At 50.7% G+C, this 18,371-nt stretch overlaps 1 protein-coding gene across 1 annotated transcript in view; it reads right to left on the reverse strand.

The window, feature by feature from the left end:
• The window catches only part of LOC141418599 (lipase maturation factor 1-like), a 37,696-nt gene that overhangs the window by 5,750 nt on the left and 13,575 nt on the right, over nucleotides 1-18,371 (reverse strand). Inside the window, exon 3 of the mRNA XM_074059976.1 lies at nucleotides 16,145-16,203. Coding sequence (XP_073916077.1) covers nucleotides 16,185-16,203 — 19 coding nt within the window. The 3' untranslated portion in view covers nucleotides 16,145-16,184. The remainder of the gene's footprint in view (nucleotides 1-16,144; nucleotides 16,204-18,371) is intronic.

Genomic DNA, 18,371 nt, shown 5'->3' on the forward strand with positions numbered 1-18,371 from the left:
TCTGAAACATCTCAGAATGGCAAGTTCCCGCAATGGCCACTCTAGAAAGAAAATGGTAACAGGCCTCATAAGCTCCACTGGAACCATTTCAGTTACTCAGAAAGAGTAATTAAATATAGCACAGATGGATCCTTCAAAAGTGACAGCCACCAGCCACGTGAGAAACAGGAAACCCATTAGCTTCGCAGTTAAAAACGGAGAAGGGATCAATGCACCCCCTCCCCCCACTGACTAGCTGTCATTCCAGCACGGAGCCGCCCGCCCTCGGTCGCCAGGGGCTTCTAATGATGGCCCTGGAGGGAGCCAGGAGCTTTTAAAAGTTTCCTTAATTTTCATAGGTTATATTTTAGGATGAGAAGTTATGAAATAGCACACCAAAATCTGGTTCTGCACTATCGCTAGCATGGGAAAGCAGGGCTGTCGGCCTCAGAAATGCCACGGGCCATGTGGTACACACCTCCAGTGAGCTGTGGGTCTCCCTTCTCCCCTTGCCTGACCTCAGGGTTCCCCGTGGTCCACATCCGCACAGCACAAGCTTCCGTGGCTTGCGGTGCAGCCTTTATGAGGCTCAGACTGTAATGTCTAGCATATCCCTGGACAGCAACAGGTCACATGGAGGAGACAGCTTTGTCTTCTCGCTGGAAACATTCCAGGGACCAGGGACTCATGGCTGTCATGTTTTTCCAGTCCTTTGCAATTCAAATCTGTGCTTTTGTTACACACACCATTCTGCAGGACCATTTTTGACAGTTTAGGTTTATGTCTCATGGTGTCTGATGGAGACTCAACCTGAGGCTTGGGATATGGAAAATGACTGCATGTTGGAAGCAGAGGTGCCTGCAGGAGCAGCCCACGACAGTCAGGCCCAGTGTGCACATGGTGGTTTCTGACTCAGCCAGCTGGAACCCCTGCACACACAGGAGCAGGTCATCACCAACCTACAGCCCCCAAACACAGTTGGTGTGCAGCCTGGAAGTGACCTCATCCATCAGATGCCATCCTGAGAGCAGGTACCACACAGGAGCACTGCAGTGTGCACTGTGGAGGGTCTGGTTCAGGCTGCTGACCCCTGGCGACTCTCAGGATGGCCATACGGAGCTGCCCCTTTCTACCAGACTTAGGGCTTGTCTTTGTCTATATAAGGCTGCCTTCAGAGATGCTGGAATGCTGACCCCAGGGCTGTCCCCTGAGGGAAGGAGCACTGCTGTGGTCCACCCCACCACCTCCTCCCAGCCCCTCCTCACTTCTGGAGCCAGGTGCAGTGCCCCACCAGGACCCAGACTCTGCACAGGAATCTCTAGACACCACAAGCCGCTCAGCCCTGCTGGCCTCCTGGCCATGTGTCACATCACGAGAACATGTCCTGTGAGGCTAAGCCATCTCGCTGTTGGGCACAGCCTGATATGCTAAAGGAGCAGCAAGTCGTTGGGGGAAACCAAGCTTTAACCAATGGGATTAAAGCAGAGATCAGATGATAAACGGGGAAGCATTTTCTAACAAGTAGATGTACTGGAAGAGCTGGCTAAAGGGTTCACGCTTTAAATAGAATGACAACTGCATGCTCCTAGTACTGATGCGTTTAGCAATCCATTAATACGTGTTTCAAGGATGTCCTTGGGCGCTGCAGAGAAACAGGAAGTGACCTCTGTAGCCTGCGTGCCCTCTCGGTGACCCCTGTGGCAACCTTGGGTCCCTGTGCTTGTCATGCTAGTTAATGCTGGGTTGCTGTGACAACCAGACTTCCGCGCCTGCTGTCCCCTGCTGCTCAGATCTCTGCAGGTGCCGCCAGCTAGCCTGGAAACAGGATCCCCAGTGGTGACCTCAGCAGCTTTACTGCCTCTGGACGAATGCAAGATTACTTCCCTCAACGGAAATTAGACTTGGCGACAGGGGTTTGTTCCAGATTAATATATTCCAAATATTTAACATACATCAGGCTGAAGGGCACGACGCTTTACTGTTCCTTCTTTGTTTCTTATGCATGGAAATGAGCCTCAGTTTGCCCAGCATTCCAGGCAGCTCTGTCCCTCAGTGCGGTCTATGAGGACGAAGACATTCTGTGCTGGTGGTCAAGGAGCCACTGCCCACCAGGGCCTTTGAATACTCAAAATGCAGCCAGTGTGAGTGAGGGAGAAATTTAAAAATTTTAATTTTAGCTCAACCTCATATAAATTTCAGTGACTGTATTGGACCCCTGTCCCTTGGTGGACAGCACAGGTGTGTACCCCAATTACAAGCCAGGTTCACAGGCCCAGGTAGCACCTGCTCAGGGCACTTGCATGGTGTGGGCCTCATTCCAGAACTGCAGTGAAGTGAGTTCGTGCACCTGGACCCTGCCCTGTGTTCACAGGCAGCCACCCACCTTCACCTGCTGGGAAGAGCAGATCCTGCTCCTTTAGGGGCTCCAGGACCTGCGCAGCCAAGCAGCACCATCTGATGCGGCATTCAAATGGGTCCTTAGCACATCAATCAGCCTGCATGCTGTAGTAACGGGGTGTCCTGTCATCACGTATAATTTCGCACACAGCCATTTCCAGGTCTTCCTGGAGTCTTCCATGGGCCCAGCTCACCCCATGTGGGGTCTGTTATGCCCTGTAACCACATGAACTTGCATACTTGTCAGGAAATAAATAAGGGTCAGTACACCTGGGAAGCAGGTGGAAACCACCCACACTGCCACCATAAGAGGCCAGGACAGGGCAACCCTGTGGCCTCTGCTCCATCTACCAGGAGCCCATGGTGGACACACTGCTCTTCCCTCTCTCCTGACCTCTGAAACGCTCTCAACCCTAAAAGTGGAGGGGAAGGGGAGAGGGGAGGGGAGGGGAGGAAATGCAGGGAGTCCTGCTAAAAGGCCAATGATGACAGCAGCAGCAGGTGGGGAAGGAAGTCTGCCGAGGGGTGACCCACAGACCCACCCTAGGCACTAGGCAGCCAACTAGGCCAAAGTGCACCCCACAGACCTGCCCCAGGCACCGGGGACCCAAGCAGGCCTGTGTTTACCCCACAACCAGTTCTGGGCACCAGGTACCCTAAATGGATAGCATGCACTCTCCAGACAAGTTTCAGGCAGTGGGGAACAAAATAGGCCAGTGTACACCCAACAGACCTGCCCTGGCATGGGGCAGTCAACTAGCCCACAGGGATCAGGCTGGACAGGGAGGGGTCATCACTGCCATAGGCTGTGCACTAGTGGTGCTGCTAGTGGTCAAGTCTCACTCAGAGGTCAACAGCCAGCCCCAGGCATGGCGTCCTTGATATCATCAGGAGAAATTTTTAGAAATGTTATCTTGCTGAGGACTGTGGTTCAGTTAAGACAGACGTGAGTCTCAAAGGAAAATGCCACCTGCTGACCAGCAGACAGGAACACACAGCAAGGGTGAAGTGATGAGTGCCCCGACTGGCTCCCCGACCTGATGCTGCCCTGGGGTACCTGTCCTTTCCTGAAGCCCTGGCCCAGCTCAGGCTTCTGCCCCGCCCCGAGCACCTACCCTACAGCCACCGTCTCAGGAGGCCTGTGACAGTTAACCTTGACTGTCAACTTGACTGGGTTGAGAAATACCTAGATTATAAAACACACCTCTGGGTGGGGGCATTTCCACATGATTGGCAGGTAAGGCAGCAACTGGGGAGGAGGGGGAGCCCCATCATGAAGGCACACCCATAGGCTGGGGCCAGATGCGATAAAAAGAGGAGGAGGAAGCTCTCACTTGCTGGCTCTGCCTTCTGCCCCACATGAGGTCAGCACTCAGCTCCACCATGATGCTCTGCCTCATCACACATGGGCCCAAAAGCAGCACACCCAAGTGAGCAAGGACTGAAACCAGAAGCCAAAGCCACCCTTTCCTCCTTTAAGTTGTTTCTCTTGGGTACTTTTCACTGCTATGACAAAAACCTAACACAGAAAGTTGGTACTGAGAAGTGGGGTTGCTGCTGTGACTTTACCTGCATGTGGTTCACTGCCTGTGGAAGTGGCTTGTGGGAGGAATTTGGAAAAGTTTGGAGAAATGGGCTGGAGAAAGCCTAGGATGCTGTGAGCGGAGCTGGTGGGAGCTCAGAAGAGCAGAATACCAATAAGAATGCAGAATGTGCCCATGAGGTTTCAAATGGAAGTGAGGACTCTATTAGGAAATGGACAATAGGCCAAGTGTGCTACATTCTGTCAAGGAATTTGTCTACATTTTGTGCATGCCCTGAGACTTTGTGGGAGGATGGCTAATTGACCAGATGGAGGAGGTTTTGAGGCAGGCCAGGATTCATGCTGTGGCATGGGTTATTGCTGGCTGTTTTGGCCAGGCTTAGAGTGAGAATTAGGAGCAAAAAGCAGAGATTAGGAAAGTTGGCAGTTTGGCCAGAAAAGGAGTGTGTTGAAAGCTGCAGAAGAAGGAAGGCGTGGTTATGAAAGGATTAGCGCCACTGGAAAAGCAGCCAGTACAGGTCTGGTATGGCAGAACATGCCTGTAATCCCAGCTACTTGGGCAGTGGAGATCAGGAGGACTGTCACTTTACACCAGTCAGAGCAAGGTGGGCACTGTGGTGAGGGCTTGTGATCCTGGCTATGCAGAAGGCCTACGGTAGAGGGACTGTGGTGGTCTGAGGCTGGCACCAGGCAAAAACAAAAGGCCCCGTCCAAGAAAATGAAAAAAGGGCTGGGGTGTGGCTCAACTGCAGAGGCCCACAGGCCTCTGTTTACAAGGCCATGAGTTTAAACTACCAAGAAAAAAAGAAAAAAAGAAAAAAAGCCAGCAGCCAAGTACTTTGCAGAGGGACAACAGGAAAGTAATCTTGAGGTCATCCTAGGAATCAGCAAGACTCCTCCCATCCTAGTCTCAAAGGTATAAAGGTGTACCTTTATCTCATCTGAAAGACTTTCCCTTGGGAAGGAAGCGCTACAGGACACCCTGCTCGCACACAGCCAGGTAGGAAGCTGTTTCCCTGGGATTCATTTCACTGGGATCAAGGCCCCCCTCCCCTCTGCCAGGCACTCAGAGGCCATTCCAGCTGTGGTCCCAGGGAACCAACTACTGCTAGAGCAGGAGGCAGACCTTGGCATTCACATGATGCTGGTTTTGTAGCCATGAAGAATGCAAGAGTTGCAAGGTCATGGAGGCTTCACCTTGATTTCAAAGGAAAGCCAGGGAGGCCAGGCAATGTGTGGCAGGGTCAGGATTCTTGCAGAAAGCCTGAGAAGGCCATGCATGAAGCTGTGAGGGTGAAGTCAAAGCTGACACAGAGCACCCAGGAAGTTAAGAGATGGCAGGAATGTGCTGCAGCTGGCACAGCCGTAATGACAGGGACTCCCAATGCCTTGGGAGCTCACTCATATCACACTGCCATGTGCTCCCGATGCAGGACATGGAGTACAGATTTAGTGTTTGGCGTGCTGGGTTCTGGTCTCCTTCCTATGATTCCTTTCTCTCTTTTGGAAAGGGAATGCTTGCGCTGTACCACTGTCTATCAGAGGTATGTAATTTTCTTTTTTCTTTTTATAGGGTCCTATACATCTAAGAGTTCGCTTTGTCAGAGGAGACTTTGAACTTGAATGTTTGAAAATGCTGGAGCTGTTGAGACTTTGGGGACTCTTTGAGATAGACTAAATGCATTTGCTTTATTAAGATAAACATGAGCCTTTAGGGGCCAGAGGCAGAGTGTTACATGGTTTGGATATGAAATAGCCCAAAAAAAGGATCATGTGTCAAAGTCTTGGTGCCTAGCTGTTGGATCCAATCACTGAAGATGATAGGATCCTGGGGGCTCTGACCTAATCAGTGGATTAATCCACATGAATTCATAAATTGATGCCATTATTGGGAGATGGTGGAAATCAGGAGGTGGGATTTGGTTGGAGGAAGCAGGTCACTGGGGGCATGCCCTAGAAAGGTATATCTTATTCTTAGTCTCCTCCTCACTCTCCTGCCTCCTAGCCAACATGTGGTGAGTGGCTCTGCTCCATTACGCCCTTCTACCATGGTGCCCTGCCTCACCATAGGCCCAGAAACAAGGAAGCCAGCTGGCCATGAACTGAAACAAAACTATCTTTTCTCCTTTCAACTGTTTATCTCAGATATTTGTCACAACAATGACAGTTTGACTTGCATACCTTCCCTGGATATGTCACTTGCCATGGGTCTCTGTTCATCTGGGCAGCACCTACACCACCACACCAGACACCATGTGCATATTTCACTCATTTCCTTCCTCTACTCACTCCGAACCCAGAACACAGCCCCACGGCTGCCGAGGTACGCATCCTAAGTACACTCGGGGACGTAAAGGAAAAGATGCTTGTGTAGCACAAACAGACAAGAAAATGCTGCAGAGAAATAGAACTATATATGTAAAAAAGAAACCAAATGAACCCCACAGATGAAAAACCTTATATCCAAATTAGAAATTTTACTGGATGAATTTAACAGCAGACTGGAGAATGGAAGAGAAGGGCAGTGAACATGAAGACCAGTCACAGTTATTCAACCTAAAGAAGAGATTTACAGACTGAAGAAAAAAAGCCAGAGGAATGAGTGCAAGTATAACTGGAATCATGGAGGAGAGAGAATGGGACCAAGAACTTTTTAAGAATAATGCCAACACAATCAAAATTTGGTAAAACACATAAATTACAGATTCGAAACAGTGAATTGTAAGTAGAATATGAAAAAACAGCTGACATGGTAGAGTCAAACAAAAGTCTCCCAGGCAGTAAGAAACAACCCATTGACTGCAGAGGACCGGTTCCAGCAGCAGCTGACTTCCTGTTAGAAACAGGGAGGAAGGAAGAAGAGGCTCTGCAGCACTCCTTCCGGGGACTGTCTGCTCTGGGTAACCCAGACCTGGGGAGGATGCAGCACTCAATAACCCCTGCATTTGTGAAGGGCAGTTTCACAGGGAGGGAAATCACTGATCTTGATCTGCACGCAGCAGGTGGTTGCCCAAGCCGGGCAAGGGAAGAAAGTCCTTCGCTATCACAGATGTGCCTGAGAGATACTTAGTAAAAACACTGACCATTTTGGGTATAAATCAGAAAGGCCAGTTGTAACTGATATGGCTGAGATTAAGAGCCAGCAAGTAGAGAATGGGGTCTATGGACAGGAAGCAGGGAGAGCACCCACTGCAGCCTAGCTGGAATCCACCTTTACTAGAGACATTCAGACTTCAATCTTCAGACAAGATGGACTCTCCTGCTGCCCTAGCATACTCACAATGGCCGTTCTTGGGGCTGCTGAGGCAAAGCCCAGTGTAGGACACACAGGACTGCAGTGTCTTGCCAGGGGGCATCCACTAACCGGCCCTGGGGAAGCCAGCCTGCATGCATAGAGCAGTCCTTACTCCTTAGAGAGCATGAGGTGCGGACAGGAGTCAGGTAGGGTCTTATGTGTACTCAATCCTGGGATACCAATTTCAAAAATTATGTTTTTCCAAAACAAAATGGTAGATCTATTTCCACAATGAGCAATTCCCCAAGGAGGCTGAGAACTGGATGTTGGGATGGGAAACGGGGAGCCCGACTTTGTTCTGATTGGAGGCCAACCCACATCAACCCTACATGGATGAAAAACACAGCCAGCAGACCTGGACCACCACTGGGAGCATGGCACAGGACCACAGTCTCGGGCTGTGTGCTCACTGAAGCAAATCGCTTCCCCCATCACCTGATGCAAGATGGCCACTCTCCCTCAGGAAACAGAAGCTTGTGCTCCAGTTCCAAGCTCATTCATAATGAGTAAGCCGTGGCCCTGTATCCTGCTCTTGAGCAGAACGACAGGCTGTCGCCAAGTGCCCTCCTCAGCTCACGCCTTACCACCTCGCTCCAGACTTCTCTGGAGCCACAGTGGGACCTGCCTGGCTTCCCTTGACAGGGCTCAGTGTGGTTTTTGTTGGGAATTATGGCTATCATTACTGATCTTGGCACAAAGAGGGAGAAGGAAGAGAGCTGTCCATTTACTGAGGGAAGCCAAATGGGTTTAATGGTACCAACTCTCCAGAATCCTGGTTCTGAAGGCAAGATGCTGAATGGGGAGGGCAAGAGTTTATCAGTGAAAACTGCACACTGTGGTTAATTCTATATAAGATGGGGGTGTGGTGAGACCTGTGATCCATCCCCAGAGCAGATGGCACCTGGACTGACAGGAGTTAGAACCTCAGGATGCACTGACTTGGGACCAAGCAAGTTTTCTGATCCTCCCACACACACTTAGAATTTAGAAGGGGTGGGGCCACTAGCCTCATCCTGGCCACTGCCTGTGCAGTGTGGCCAGGACAAGGTGATAGCCTAAGACAACACCATCCTCATGGCTCTGTGGCCTGAGGTCAAGCAGCTACTTTGCAGATTAGATTTCTTGCCACCAAACACTACAAACCCAGAACACAGTCCACAGAGAAGAAGCTGGCCCGGTACCTAGCTTATCCAGCACTGCAGGACAGGCCACTGCCCCAGGGTTAGTTGAACAGTTACGGCCTGGCTGCTTTCACCTCCCCAGAGTACTGGGAAGGTGGTGAGACTGGGAAGCCCCAAACCAACTTGTCCCACAGTCACCTGGCCTCTGCCAATGTTGAAAATGTGAACTGGTAGATTCTGTTTCCTCTGGTTTATCACATACTCCCACCCAAATCTGGACGCCACAGTCCAGAAGACCACCAACTTACACCCTCTACTCTGAATTACCCACCATCTTCGTGCTCCATCTGTGGTGATCTCAGCAAGCGGGCCAAACTCTGGATGTGTCAAGAGTCCTAGGTCTTTTCTGGGCAGCCATAGTGACAGGTGCCTGTGATCCTCCAGGCATGACTTCCTCAGTCTTCTCCTGCCCTGATCCCTGATATGAAAGAGGCTCTGGACTGGCCTGAATCTCACTGCTTCCTTCCCATTCACCCACAGAATCGGCAGACCCTCAAGTCCCAGGAGGGAATGGCCCTTTGGCTTTCTAAGGCAGCTGACTTCCCTCCTTCTGTCTGCACAGCCACAATGACAAAGCACTGCAGCCATGTCTTGCAAAATCCAGAGAAGAGGAGCAAATACTTAACAGGTTCCCCGCTGCTGTACCTTCCAGGTTTCCACATTCTCCCACCGTAAGCTGAGAGATGGAGTCCTAGTGTCCGACTCTGAGCATTCCTCAGCTCTGCTTTAGGAAAACCTGATGTGGGGCTGAAGACTCACAGGCCCATGTATTCATGACTTCTGACCACTGGCCATGCTGTCCTCCAGGGAGGGCCACTAACTCAGGTGCTCCAGGCTGTGCATGCCGCCCCCTGTTGCCTATGAACAATTCCCCTAACATCAACGCAGGAGCCGGTGGCTGGCTGTTGGTGGCTGGTTTAATAAATATCCCCTACAGCCACTGTTAAACCACTTCACATCCTGTTGCCACCTAAGCCTCAACAAACCACTTGACTTTTTATGGCTTTTGTAGTTTGTGCTTTAAACAACTCATCAAAGATAACAACCCTCAACTCCTGGGAGATGTGACTGTCTTGGGCCTTGATGGAAAGATAGAGAACACTAGAGAGCTTACAGCTGTTGTGGAGCTGGAGAGGGGTTCCCCAACAAATGTGAGGCTGTCGTGGAACCGAGGTTGGGTTCCTCAGTGAGTCTGAGGCTGTCACAGAGTAGAGATCAGGTTCCCCAATGGGCATGCAGCTGTTGTGGAGCTGAGGTCAGGTTCCCCAGTGAGCCTGCAGCTGTCATGATACTGAGGCTGGGTTTTCTCTGCTGCTGACTGAGGTTGTCTCATAGACATGGCTCTGACCCATGGGCAAAGCTCCAGGTGCTCATGCCTCTGCCGTCCGGGCCACCACAGATCAACTGCCTACCATATGCCACCCTCCCCTCTTCATAGACGGGCACAATAGCCTGGGTACAGCAGCAGGTCCTGCCACAACCCTACTGTCCATAGCTACCTGCAGCCCTATGGTCAGCCACAATCTATGGTCATCCTCTGCTACCAGGGAACAGACCACAAACTGACCAGAGGGTAGCTGCTCCTCACTCTCACTTCTGTTCACCCTCTTGTGTTTGGTGTAGGTTGGATTGAACCTCCAACTGTTCATTTTCACTTAGTGCCTCTTACACGTGCAGATGATAGGGTCAAGCAGGAAGAAGAGCTGCATCCCTAGGCCTGTGGACTATTGCTATAGGTGCTTCTTCTAAAGGAATTGATGAAAAGAGGCTCCTTGTGATTACTGTGTGTGGCTACCATGGGTCTAGCACCAAACCCATGCTCTCCTTGTCCAAAGAATCAGGGGTGGGAAGAGAGGCAGGTGCAGTGATGTCACAGTGACCCATGAGAAGAGTCTACACCCCAGGGTGCAAGTGGAGAAAAAGAGAGCTGGGCTGGTAGTGTGAACACCTGCCAAGGTATCAGTGCCAAGGGGAGAAGCCAGTGACACCTGCTGGAAGTTGCACAAAAACATTCACGTGTTTGTGGACATCACCCAAAAGCCCACCTCTGGTTCCTCCTCACAGCCTTCAAATGCCCCAGAGACATCCCACCCTGGGACCAAATGTAACCAGCAGCACTCTGTGAGCCAAGGTGCCTATGAGGAATGCAGGGGATCCTGCCTTGAAAGAGGCACAGCTGGGTAAGTGGACACAGATATCAAGAAGCCTGATACACGCACCCAGGAGACACTAGTGGCACCCAACCATATCAGTGCTATATCCTCCCACAAACCTCCACACAAGAGCTGCCATTGTGACAGCTCAGAGCTCAGCCTCCTCCTTTAAAATTTGTTCTAAAACATCAAAGCATTTACAAAAGAAACTGGTATGCAGATGTTGTGCTGGCGCCAGCCAACAGCCTCTTCCTGTTCCTTGTGCTGGCAAAGGTCAGGCTTGCTGGTCCTGTGTTCTTCCTATGGGCAGCAAGGGACCTGGCAGTCAGGAAGCTTGGGGACACTCAGCCCAGTGGGCAGCCTCGATGGAGTTCTCCTCTAGCCTGTTGGGTGCTCACAATAGCCAGAACACATTCACCTGGAGGGAAGTTGCCCTGGGCACAGAACAATGGCCTGCCTGGCTTCACTGGACAAGGAAAGGTAAGCTTCAGCTCACCAGGTGCTTTGTGGAGTGTTCCTATGAGTGTGGTCACACAGAAGGCTGAAAAATGACCCTCCATGAGAAGGTCATGGGAGGGAAAAAGGTGGCCATGGAAAAAGTGGCCACTGACGCTGAGTCTTGTCCCCAATATAATGAGGTCACCAGCCCCTGTGCACCATAAGGATTTGTACGATGCAGAAAAGGACAAATCAACTGGTGGAATTCGAGGCGGCAATGACAGTGAACCAGCTATACTGGTGCTAGAGAGTTATGAGCTGGAGTCTCCATAACGTGGAGAGAAGGACTGGAGCATCTAATGTGTCTGATTCTGTTAAAACAAACAAATAAACAAACAAACAAACAAACCACAGGAAGGCTGGAGAATTTGGAACAAATTGGTGAGACATGCTCAGAAATAAAAAACTAAGCAAACCACAAAAGAAGAGGCAACTATTAACAAAAGATCAAAAAAATTATGATACTCACCATTTGACTGAGCAGTCAACAACCTTTGCATTGTCACAGTAACGGAAGGAAGGACAATTAAATTCATAAAAATTCTGTCTGTGACACAGCTGTGCTAAGATGGTAAAGAAGTGTGCTAGCGCATGTTGAGGGTGACCCTTGTCACTCCTCACAGGAAGTGGACAACATCTCAAAGTGACATGCCAAGACTAACCCAAATGAACGTTATCTAGAAATGTGAGGGCAAATACCAGGACATGTGTTAGTGGAGGTAAAGGGGTTCATCTGCAGAACGGGATTTGGGGTAAGCAGAAGGTAAAACAAGGTCCTGCTGCTTTTGTATAAGCCAGCAATACCATGTGGCTAATCCATGCATGCACCTAATTCTTCTTTATTAAAAGAACACTCTCAGGCTGGGACTGTAGCTCAGTGGTAGAGAGTTTGACTAGCACATGTGAGTCCCTGGGTTTGATCCCAGCACTGAAAAAAAAAAAAATTAAAAAATCTGATAAAGTCAGTCTCTGAAGAGCCAAAAAGGAGACACCCCATGGCTGTTCTGCTCATGAGGAGGGGAGGGGGACGCAACACAGCACCTGCAGCTGTGGAGATGGACAGTGAGGAGGATGTGTGGCTTTGAGAGGAACAAGCTCCAAGTCAGAGAGATTCCCCAATGCAGGGTACTCAGAGCAAATCCCTCAACTGCCTGTTGGGCTAAGGCTGACCTGGAGAGTGGGTGGGGACAGAACTGCCCTCCTCGACGCCAGGCACAGCACGCAGGCTGAATGCCAACGTTGTGGCCTCACACCATGGATGAAAAGCAGCGCAGCTAGACAGCCCACTTCTCCACAATCTGGCATCAATAAAACCAAGAGGCAAGTCAGAAGAATTCCAGATAAAGCCCACCCAATGGACTGGAAGCATAAAGCACAGCAGGAAAGCCCTTCAGAACTCTGCTGGTTTCAGATGCGGGTAGCTGAGCACTGTGGAGGAACCCAGAGCAATTGGGTTATGATCAGGTGAGGAAGGAAAAGCAGACTAGGATATATTTTCATCTAGGTTCAACTCAGTAATTATCACCAGATATTACTAAGCAGAGGGTGGGGGGGGAGAGAGAGAGAGAGAGAGAGAGAGAGAGAGAGAGAGAGAGAGAGAGCAAGCGAGAGCGAATGAGAATGAAAGAAATGTGTACTGTATGTCCCCATTTGGGTACAGCATACACTGACGTTAAGCTACTTTGGAGTGACTGGGTGAGTCAGTCCTCGGCCAGCATGCCACACAGTGGCCCTAATTTTATAGACCAGGCTGCCCGTGCACCCATGGATGTGACTAGACTCCAGATGGTTACCTATCCCCAGTGACCCAAGGGGAGACTCTGCTGTGGGGAACCAGGCTCTAGAAGGACATTTCTGCCCAGCTCACAGCAAGGGGTTAAATCAACAGAGAACCCCAGGAAGGGGATGTGGGGTCAGACCCCTGGCAGGCTGGCAGCTGCACAAGCTCGGGGCTGGTCATCGAGGCTGCCTATGGTTGTGAGGATAATCTAATTAAGGAAACTGCTTTCCTGATATGGGGCTGGGAAGAGAATGAGTGAACTATAAACTGCAGCAGAGGATGTGAGAGCCATGCCCAGCCCGGCATCAGGCGCAGGTCTGGAAGCTGTTCTGTGGGACCTGCTGAGCCGGCCGGCTGGGCTAATCGCTTCCTGCAGGCAGGCTCTGCTCCAGCACTAATGGGTCTTAATAAAAACTTCCAATTGGGCCAGTAAACCCCTCATTAAGCTGTTTTTAAAGCATGAATTTAAGAGCAGCCAGGGTAAAGGGTCACATGGAGCATTTAATTCACAACGGCTGACGGGAGGTGCTGCCATGAAGGGAAACACCCGGGTTCAAGTGTCCCAGCCACGTAAGCATCCCACGCGGCCTGTGCCTGCCAAGGACAGCCAGAAAAGCGGACTAACAGGGAGGAAAGTTTCCCACTCAGCGAGAATGGAGCCCCCAAACTATGAAGGAGCATGTCCACTTGAAAGACTCCCAACACAGCCACAAAGGACAGAAATAAAAATACAATCTGGGACTGGGTGTGGCTCAAGCATGAGGCCCCGAGTTCAAACCCTAGTATCACCCAAAAACATACAACCTGTGTGTGTAAGTCCTGTCACAGAGTCCAGGCCCTCCGCACTGCACAGGAGTTGGGTCCCCACACAAGCTCCCCTGCAGACACAGAGCTGCCCAATGGCACCACCTGGCCCCATCCCTGTGGTTCACCTGGCACTGCTCCTGCTGCTCACCCCCTGACCTGCTTTGCTTACTGTATGCATCTGTTATGTGGACGACTCTCCCAAAACCCCTGCTATGTTTCCAGCTGACCACAGTATGATCGGGTCAGATGTCTGAGAAGATGTGCACAGCAGTGCTTCTGTCCCTGCCCTTATCAGACAAGGGTAACCTACTCAGTCATCAATAGAGGTTCTTACTAAAAGGAAGGAACGTGAATCCTCAGGCCCTAAGGTGCCTGATTCTTACACCGTAAAGCTGCAGTAAAAACTGGAAGGTGCTTTTCCTACAAGGGATGTCCTCTGGGCATGAGGCCTTCCAGAGTTCTTTCCCCAGATTCCCTGGGACCATCACCACTCCACTGCCCCAGCCTCCAACCTGAACAGACTCCACCCTCAGACCTCAGGGCAATGGAATACAAGTTGGGGGGGCTCCCCAAGCCTAGTGTGGTCTCCTGGGACATGAGCTCCACTCCTAATACTTCATGCACACAACAGCCCTGCCTCCCCTCCCTACATGGGGTCACCAGCCCCCATGCCCCATGGGCCAAGGAACAGATGGCGGGAACATGGCTTCTTAAAAACACACGTGGCCAGAGGCTGCTGCACTGGACGTGTGGCTCTGGGAGCTCAGTGCATTTCAAGCCACTGTCTGTTTGAGGGATGTGGCCGTGGGGGACATTGTTGCTCAGCTCCCCACTGCTGCTCAATTCATTGAAGGCCACCTCACAAAACAGACATGACAGCTAAACCAAACACTGAAACACAGGCACAGCCAGGATGAGACCAGGCACTCTCTATGAAGACTCAAGTTCCCAGAGCAGCCCAGGTGAGGCTGGAGGACAGAAGCCTCCACAAGATCTCAAGCACTTGACTTCCACCCCACACTGCCCTCCCCTAACTGGGCCTCTATCTCCAGGTCTCCAGGACAGGGGGGATGAAGACAGACAGGCTGCAGCAAAGAGACGGGAGGGTTTCAGTGAGGTCACTATGTCCTGGGTCTGCACCACTCGCTGTGAAAGTGGCCTGCTAGGGCACAGAACAGGAAAAGAGAGCATGTAAGTCCTGTTACTCAAGACATGCAGAAGGAGAGGTATCAGGTCAGTGGCTTGCTTCTATGTCACCAAAGATGCATCTGCCATCAGAGAAGCAGTGACAATATGTGACAGACAACAAAATGATGCCAATAGCAGCCCACACAGGGTTTGGGATGCCTGGGCAGCCATGTACCTGGGTCCTGGTGGCAAGCCCATGTGAAAGAGCAGGGTTCCTCACCCCAGAAAAGGAGTCGGGGCTTCAAGGTTTCCATCCTCAAAGCTAGAAAACAAATCTGCTGCAATTTCAGATAAATAAAAGAACCTAAGTACTGGAAAATGCAGGATTCTCTGGGGGAGTTTTGGAACCAAAAAACAAGGAGCAGACATGAACACATTGAGCCGGCCATGCAGGAACTGGTGTCAATCAATGTTAGGAAACCCGTGGGTGATGCTACCGAGGCAGTTGGGTCATTTTTGCTTTATGCAGCTAGCTACCTGTCTTCTTGGGTAATTGAGGATCTGGGCACCTCTCCATATTTACCTCAAGGTAGCAGACCTGTAGCCTCCTGGCTGTAAGTCAGTCCACATCTCTAACACCACCAGGTTGTTCTTAGTGTGTAAGGAGTGAATGCATGAGGAGTGTGGCCTCTGGCATGGGACACAAGCTCAAGGCCAAAAGCCATGTAGGGCCCAGACAATGCAACCCCCCCTACCCCAGAGAGTATACAGCCTGGAGGAGGGCCAAAGTGCTGAGGATCCTGGAGTCAGGCTGACCTACAAACCTACCACAGGTTCACGCTGAAAAACACTCGCTGCCCTTGGCTTGCCCTGTCACCTAGGGGCTATCCTCAGCCTGTTTTGTCATCTGGGAGCTGTCCATGGTCTACCCTATTACCTGGGGGTTGCTCTCTGCCTTGCTTCAGCAGCTCTCATCAGCATGGGTTGAGGGACCCAAAATTCTTCCTTCCAAACGACACACAAACCAGCATCACTGCCATGTGAATTCTGTTCTCTGCAGCCACATAAGCAGGGCTCACAGGGCCACAGGATGTCATGCAGGCATAGTCAATGCATGGGGCCTGCTGTGGGGACTCACTCTGAGGGGAGGTGGTCTTCCACACTAGGTATCTCCATCAGCACACAGGGGAACTGCCAGATGCCCAAGCACCTGGCCTTGGAAACCCACAGTTCTCACAGCCTCCTTAGCTGCTCCCTCCCAGCATAGCCAGTCATTAAGACACCAGGGTAAGTTAACAAACACCTTCAGTGCCACTCATGCCTGGAAAGCTAAGGCAGGCTCTTAAGGAATGGGAAAAGCTGGAAAAATGTGTAGATACATACCCCAACATATAAACTCTCGTGGAGTGTTCCTAAATGATTTTCACTTACCAAAAGAATACCTGAAAGACAAAAGAAGAAAAGTGTATTATAATTTTGCCTAAAAACTTTTAAGTTAAACCATCACATTTCCCCCACAAAGTGAAGCCCAACCATGAGGCCAGGATGTGGGTGTGGGAGGTGCAGTTGGGAGGACCTGTGAGCTGGGCAGTAAGCAAGCAGAGCCCCCCCCCGCCAGCAGAGCCCATGTGGAGCCAGGTCCACAGTCAGCAAGAAGATGCAGCAGGAATGAACAGATGTAATACTTGGATTTCCTGCAGAAAAAATACTTTCAACCCATACAGCATGGAAAATGTCACACCCTGGAACCTGACAAGGAACAAGAACTATTTCCTTGACACAGATCATTAGAAAAGGGAGCTCAAGTTCAAAGAGTTTGGTGGGTACTAACAACTTGAGGAAGGCCTGAGTGTTCACTGGAACCATGTCAGGACAACGGGTATTACCATCAAGTGACAGACACAGGGACTCACCTTGCACCCTCAGAACAAAGATACCAACAGGACCCCCCCACACACACACAAGCAGACACTCTCTGTGATATCTTAGAACAAATGCCACACACAGGTAGATTCCGGAATGAACCCTCACCATCTTCACCAAACACCAGCACCAGCTGGGCCACAAGAGAAGGAGAGGGTCCCTGAAACGCCACACTGGACACAAAGGCTACGGTGCTGCGATCTCATGTGAAATGTTCAGGCCAGGCATAGACAGGAGGACATTAGTGGTAGCCAGGGCCTGGGGAGGGCAGGGCGATGGCTGTGGGTGCAGGTTTCTTTTGGAGTGGTAAGAATGTTTTCAACTTAGTAGTGAGGGTTTCAGGGCTCTGAATACATGGTGCCACTGACCTTTGCACTATCAATGGTTCAAGAGCATGGTATGTGAATTACATCTTAAAAAGAGGTTAAAGAAAAAATTGTTGCCTAATGAAATCTGTCTGTCTGAGGGCCTCAGATTGCATTGAAACCCTCAATGTGAGGCGGGCAGGACCGTCAGGGAGGAGAGGGAACAGCAGGCCCTCTGATCTACTCAAGTGTATTGATGACTTCCCGCCATGAACAGCCAGAACACAAAGCCTCTTGTAGGCTGTGGCACAACCGACACTTGCAACTGATGCTAAGTAAGAAAAAGTGCAAATACTTATTTCAATATCATGAATGACTGGGATAATGATTAACACTTAAGCAAAATATACAGAGGACAGTATAAAGTTATTTTGCTTGACAAAACTGGTGTCCTAACAAGGAGCACCATGCAAGGCAGGGCCTTGGGATGGTGTTGAGTGTGGCCACGCTGTGACCAAGGCTCTGGAGACTGGGCTCCCAATGGGTCCCTGTGCTGTCCTGAAGCTGAGCCCCATTCCATGTGAGTTGTCTCACAGGCAGGAGTGACTCAGGCGGGTGGTAGACAACTCAGCCTAGAGAGGTCCCAACTCCTCCAGGTGGTTCAGAGCAGGAAAAGGCTGTTAATGTCACTGCAAAGGACACCACACCTCTGCTCGTATGCTCTTTGAAGAGGATCCACCATCCCTTGTGGGAAGAAAGCACCAAGGCGGAAGGAGGACCCCGAGACACCGGCTTGGCCCAAGTTTCAAGAGATAATCTTTTCCTCTTCTAGGGAGTCAGGATGTGGAGGAGGAAAGGACGGCTGGGTCTCATCCTGAATGGTGACATAGAAACCCTTTGGGGTCAGTGCCAAAGTAAAGTGGGGATAGAAGCCACAAACCAGCTTCTTGGCAAAGTCAATGTCAATGAAGACACCAGAGCAGAGGGTACAGCTGGATCCCTGCACTCTGTGAGAGCACTGCTTCAGAAAGGCAGGTTCTAGTCCATGCTGAGTTTCCCTTTAAGAATCACTAAAACCTCATTCAGCAGCAGTTACAAAGCACTGGCTGTCTTAAATGTTGCTAACTGTAAATGTTTAAGTTCCTGGAGCAGACACCCAAAGTGCCAAAGTAGATATGCACAGGTCCACCCCGATATAACTCACGATCAAGTGACCAGGACCGGACACAAATCCCTAAGTGAAAATTCCTCAAAATGTGTGGATTGCTGTCCTGCAGGGGTCAGCACCACTATGCTCGGGCTGTGCTGAGCACACAGAACGGGACGAGTCACCCACAGCACACGGGGGAAGGGGAGGAGTCACCCACAGCACATGGAGGAAA

Source organism: Castor canadensis, chromosome 17 (genome assembly GCF_047511655.1).
Source record: "Castor canadensis chromosome 17, mCasCan1.hap1v2, whole genome shotgun sequence".
NCBI classification, from domain to species: Eukaryota; Metazoa; Chordata; class Mammalia; order Rodentia; family Castoridae; genus Castor; species Castor canadensis.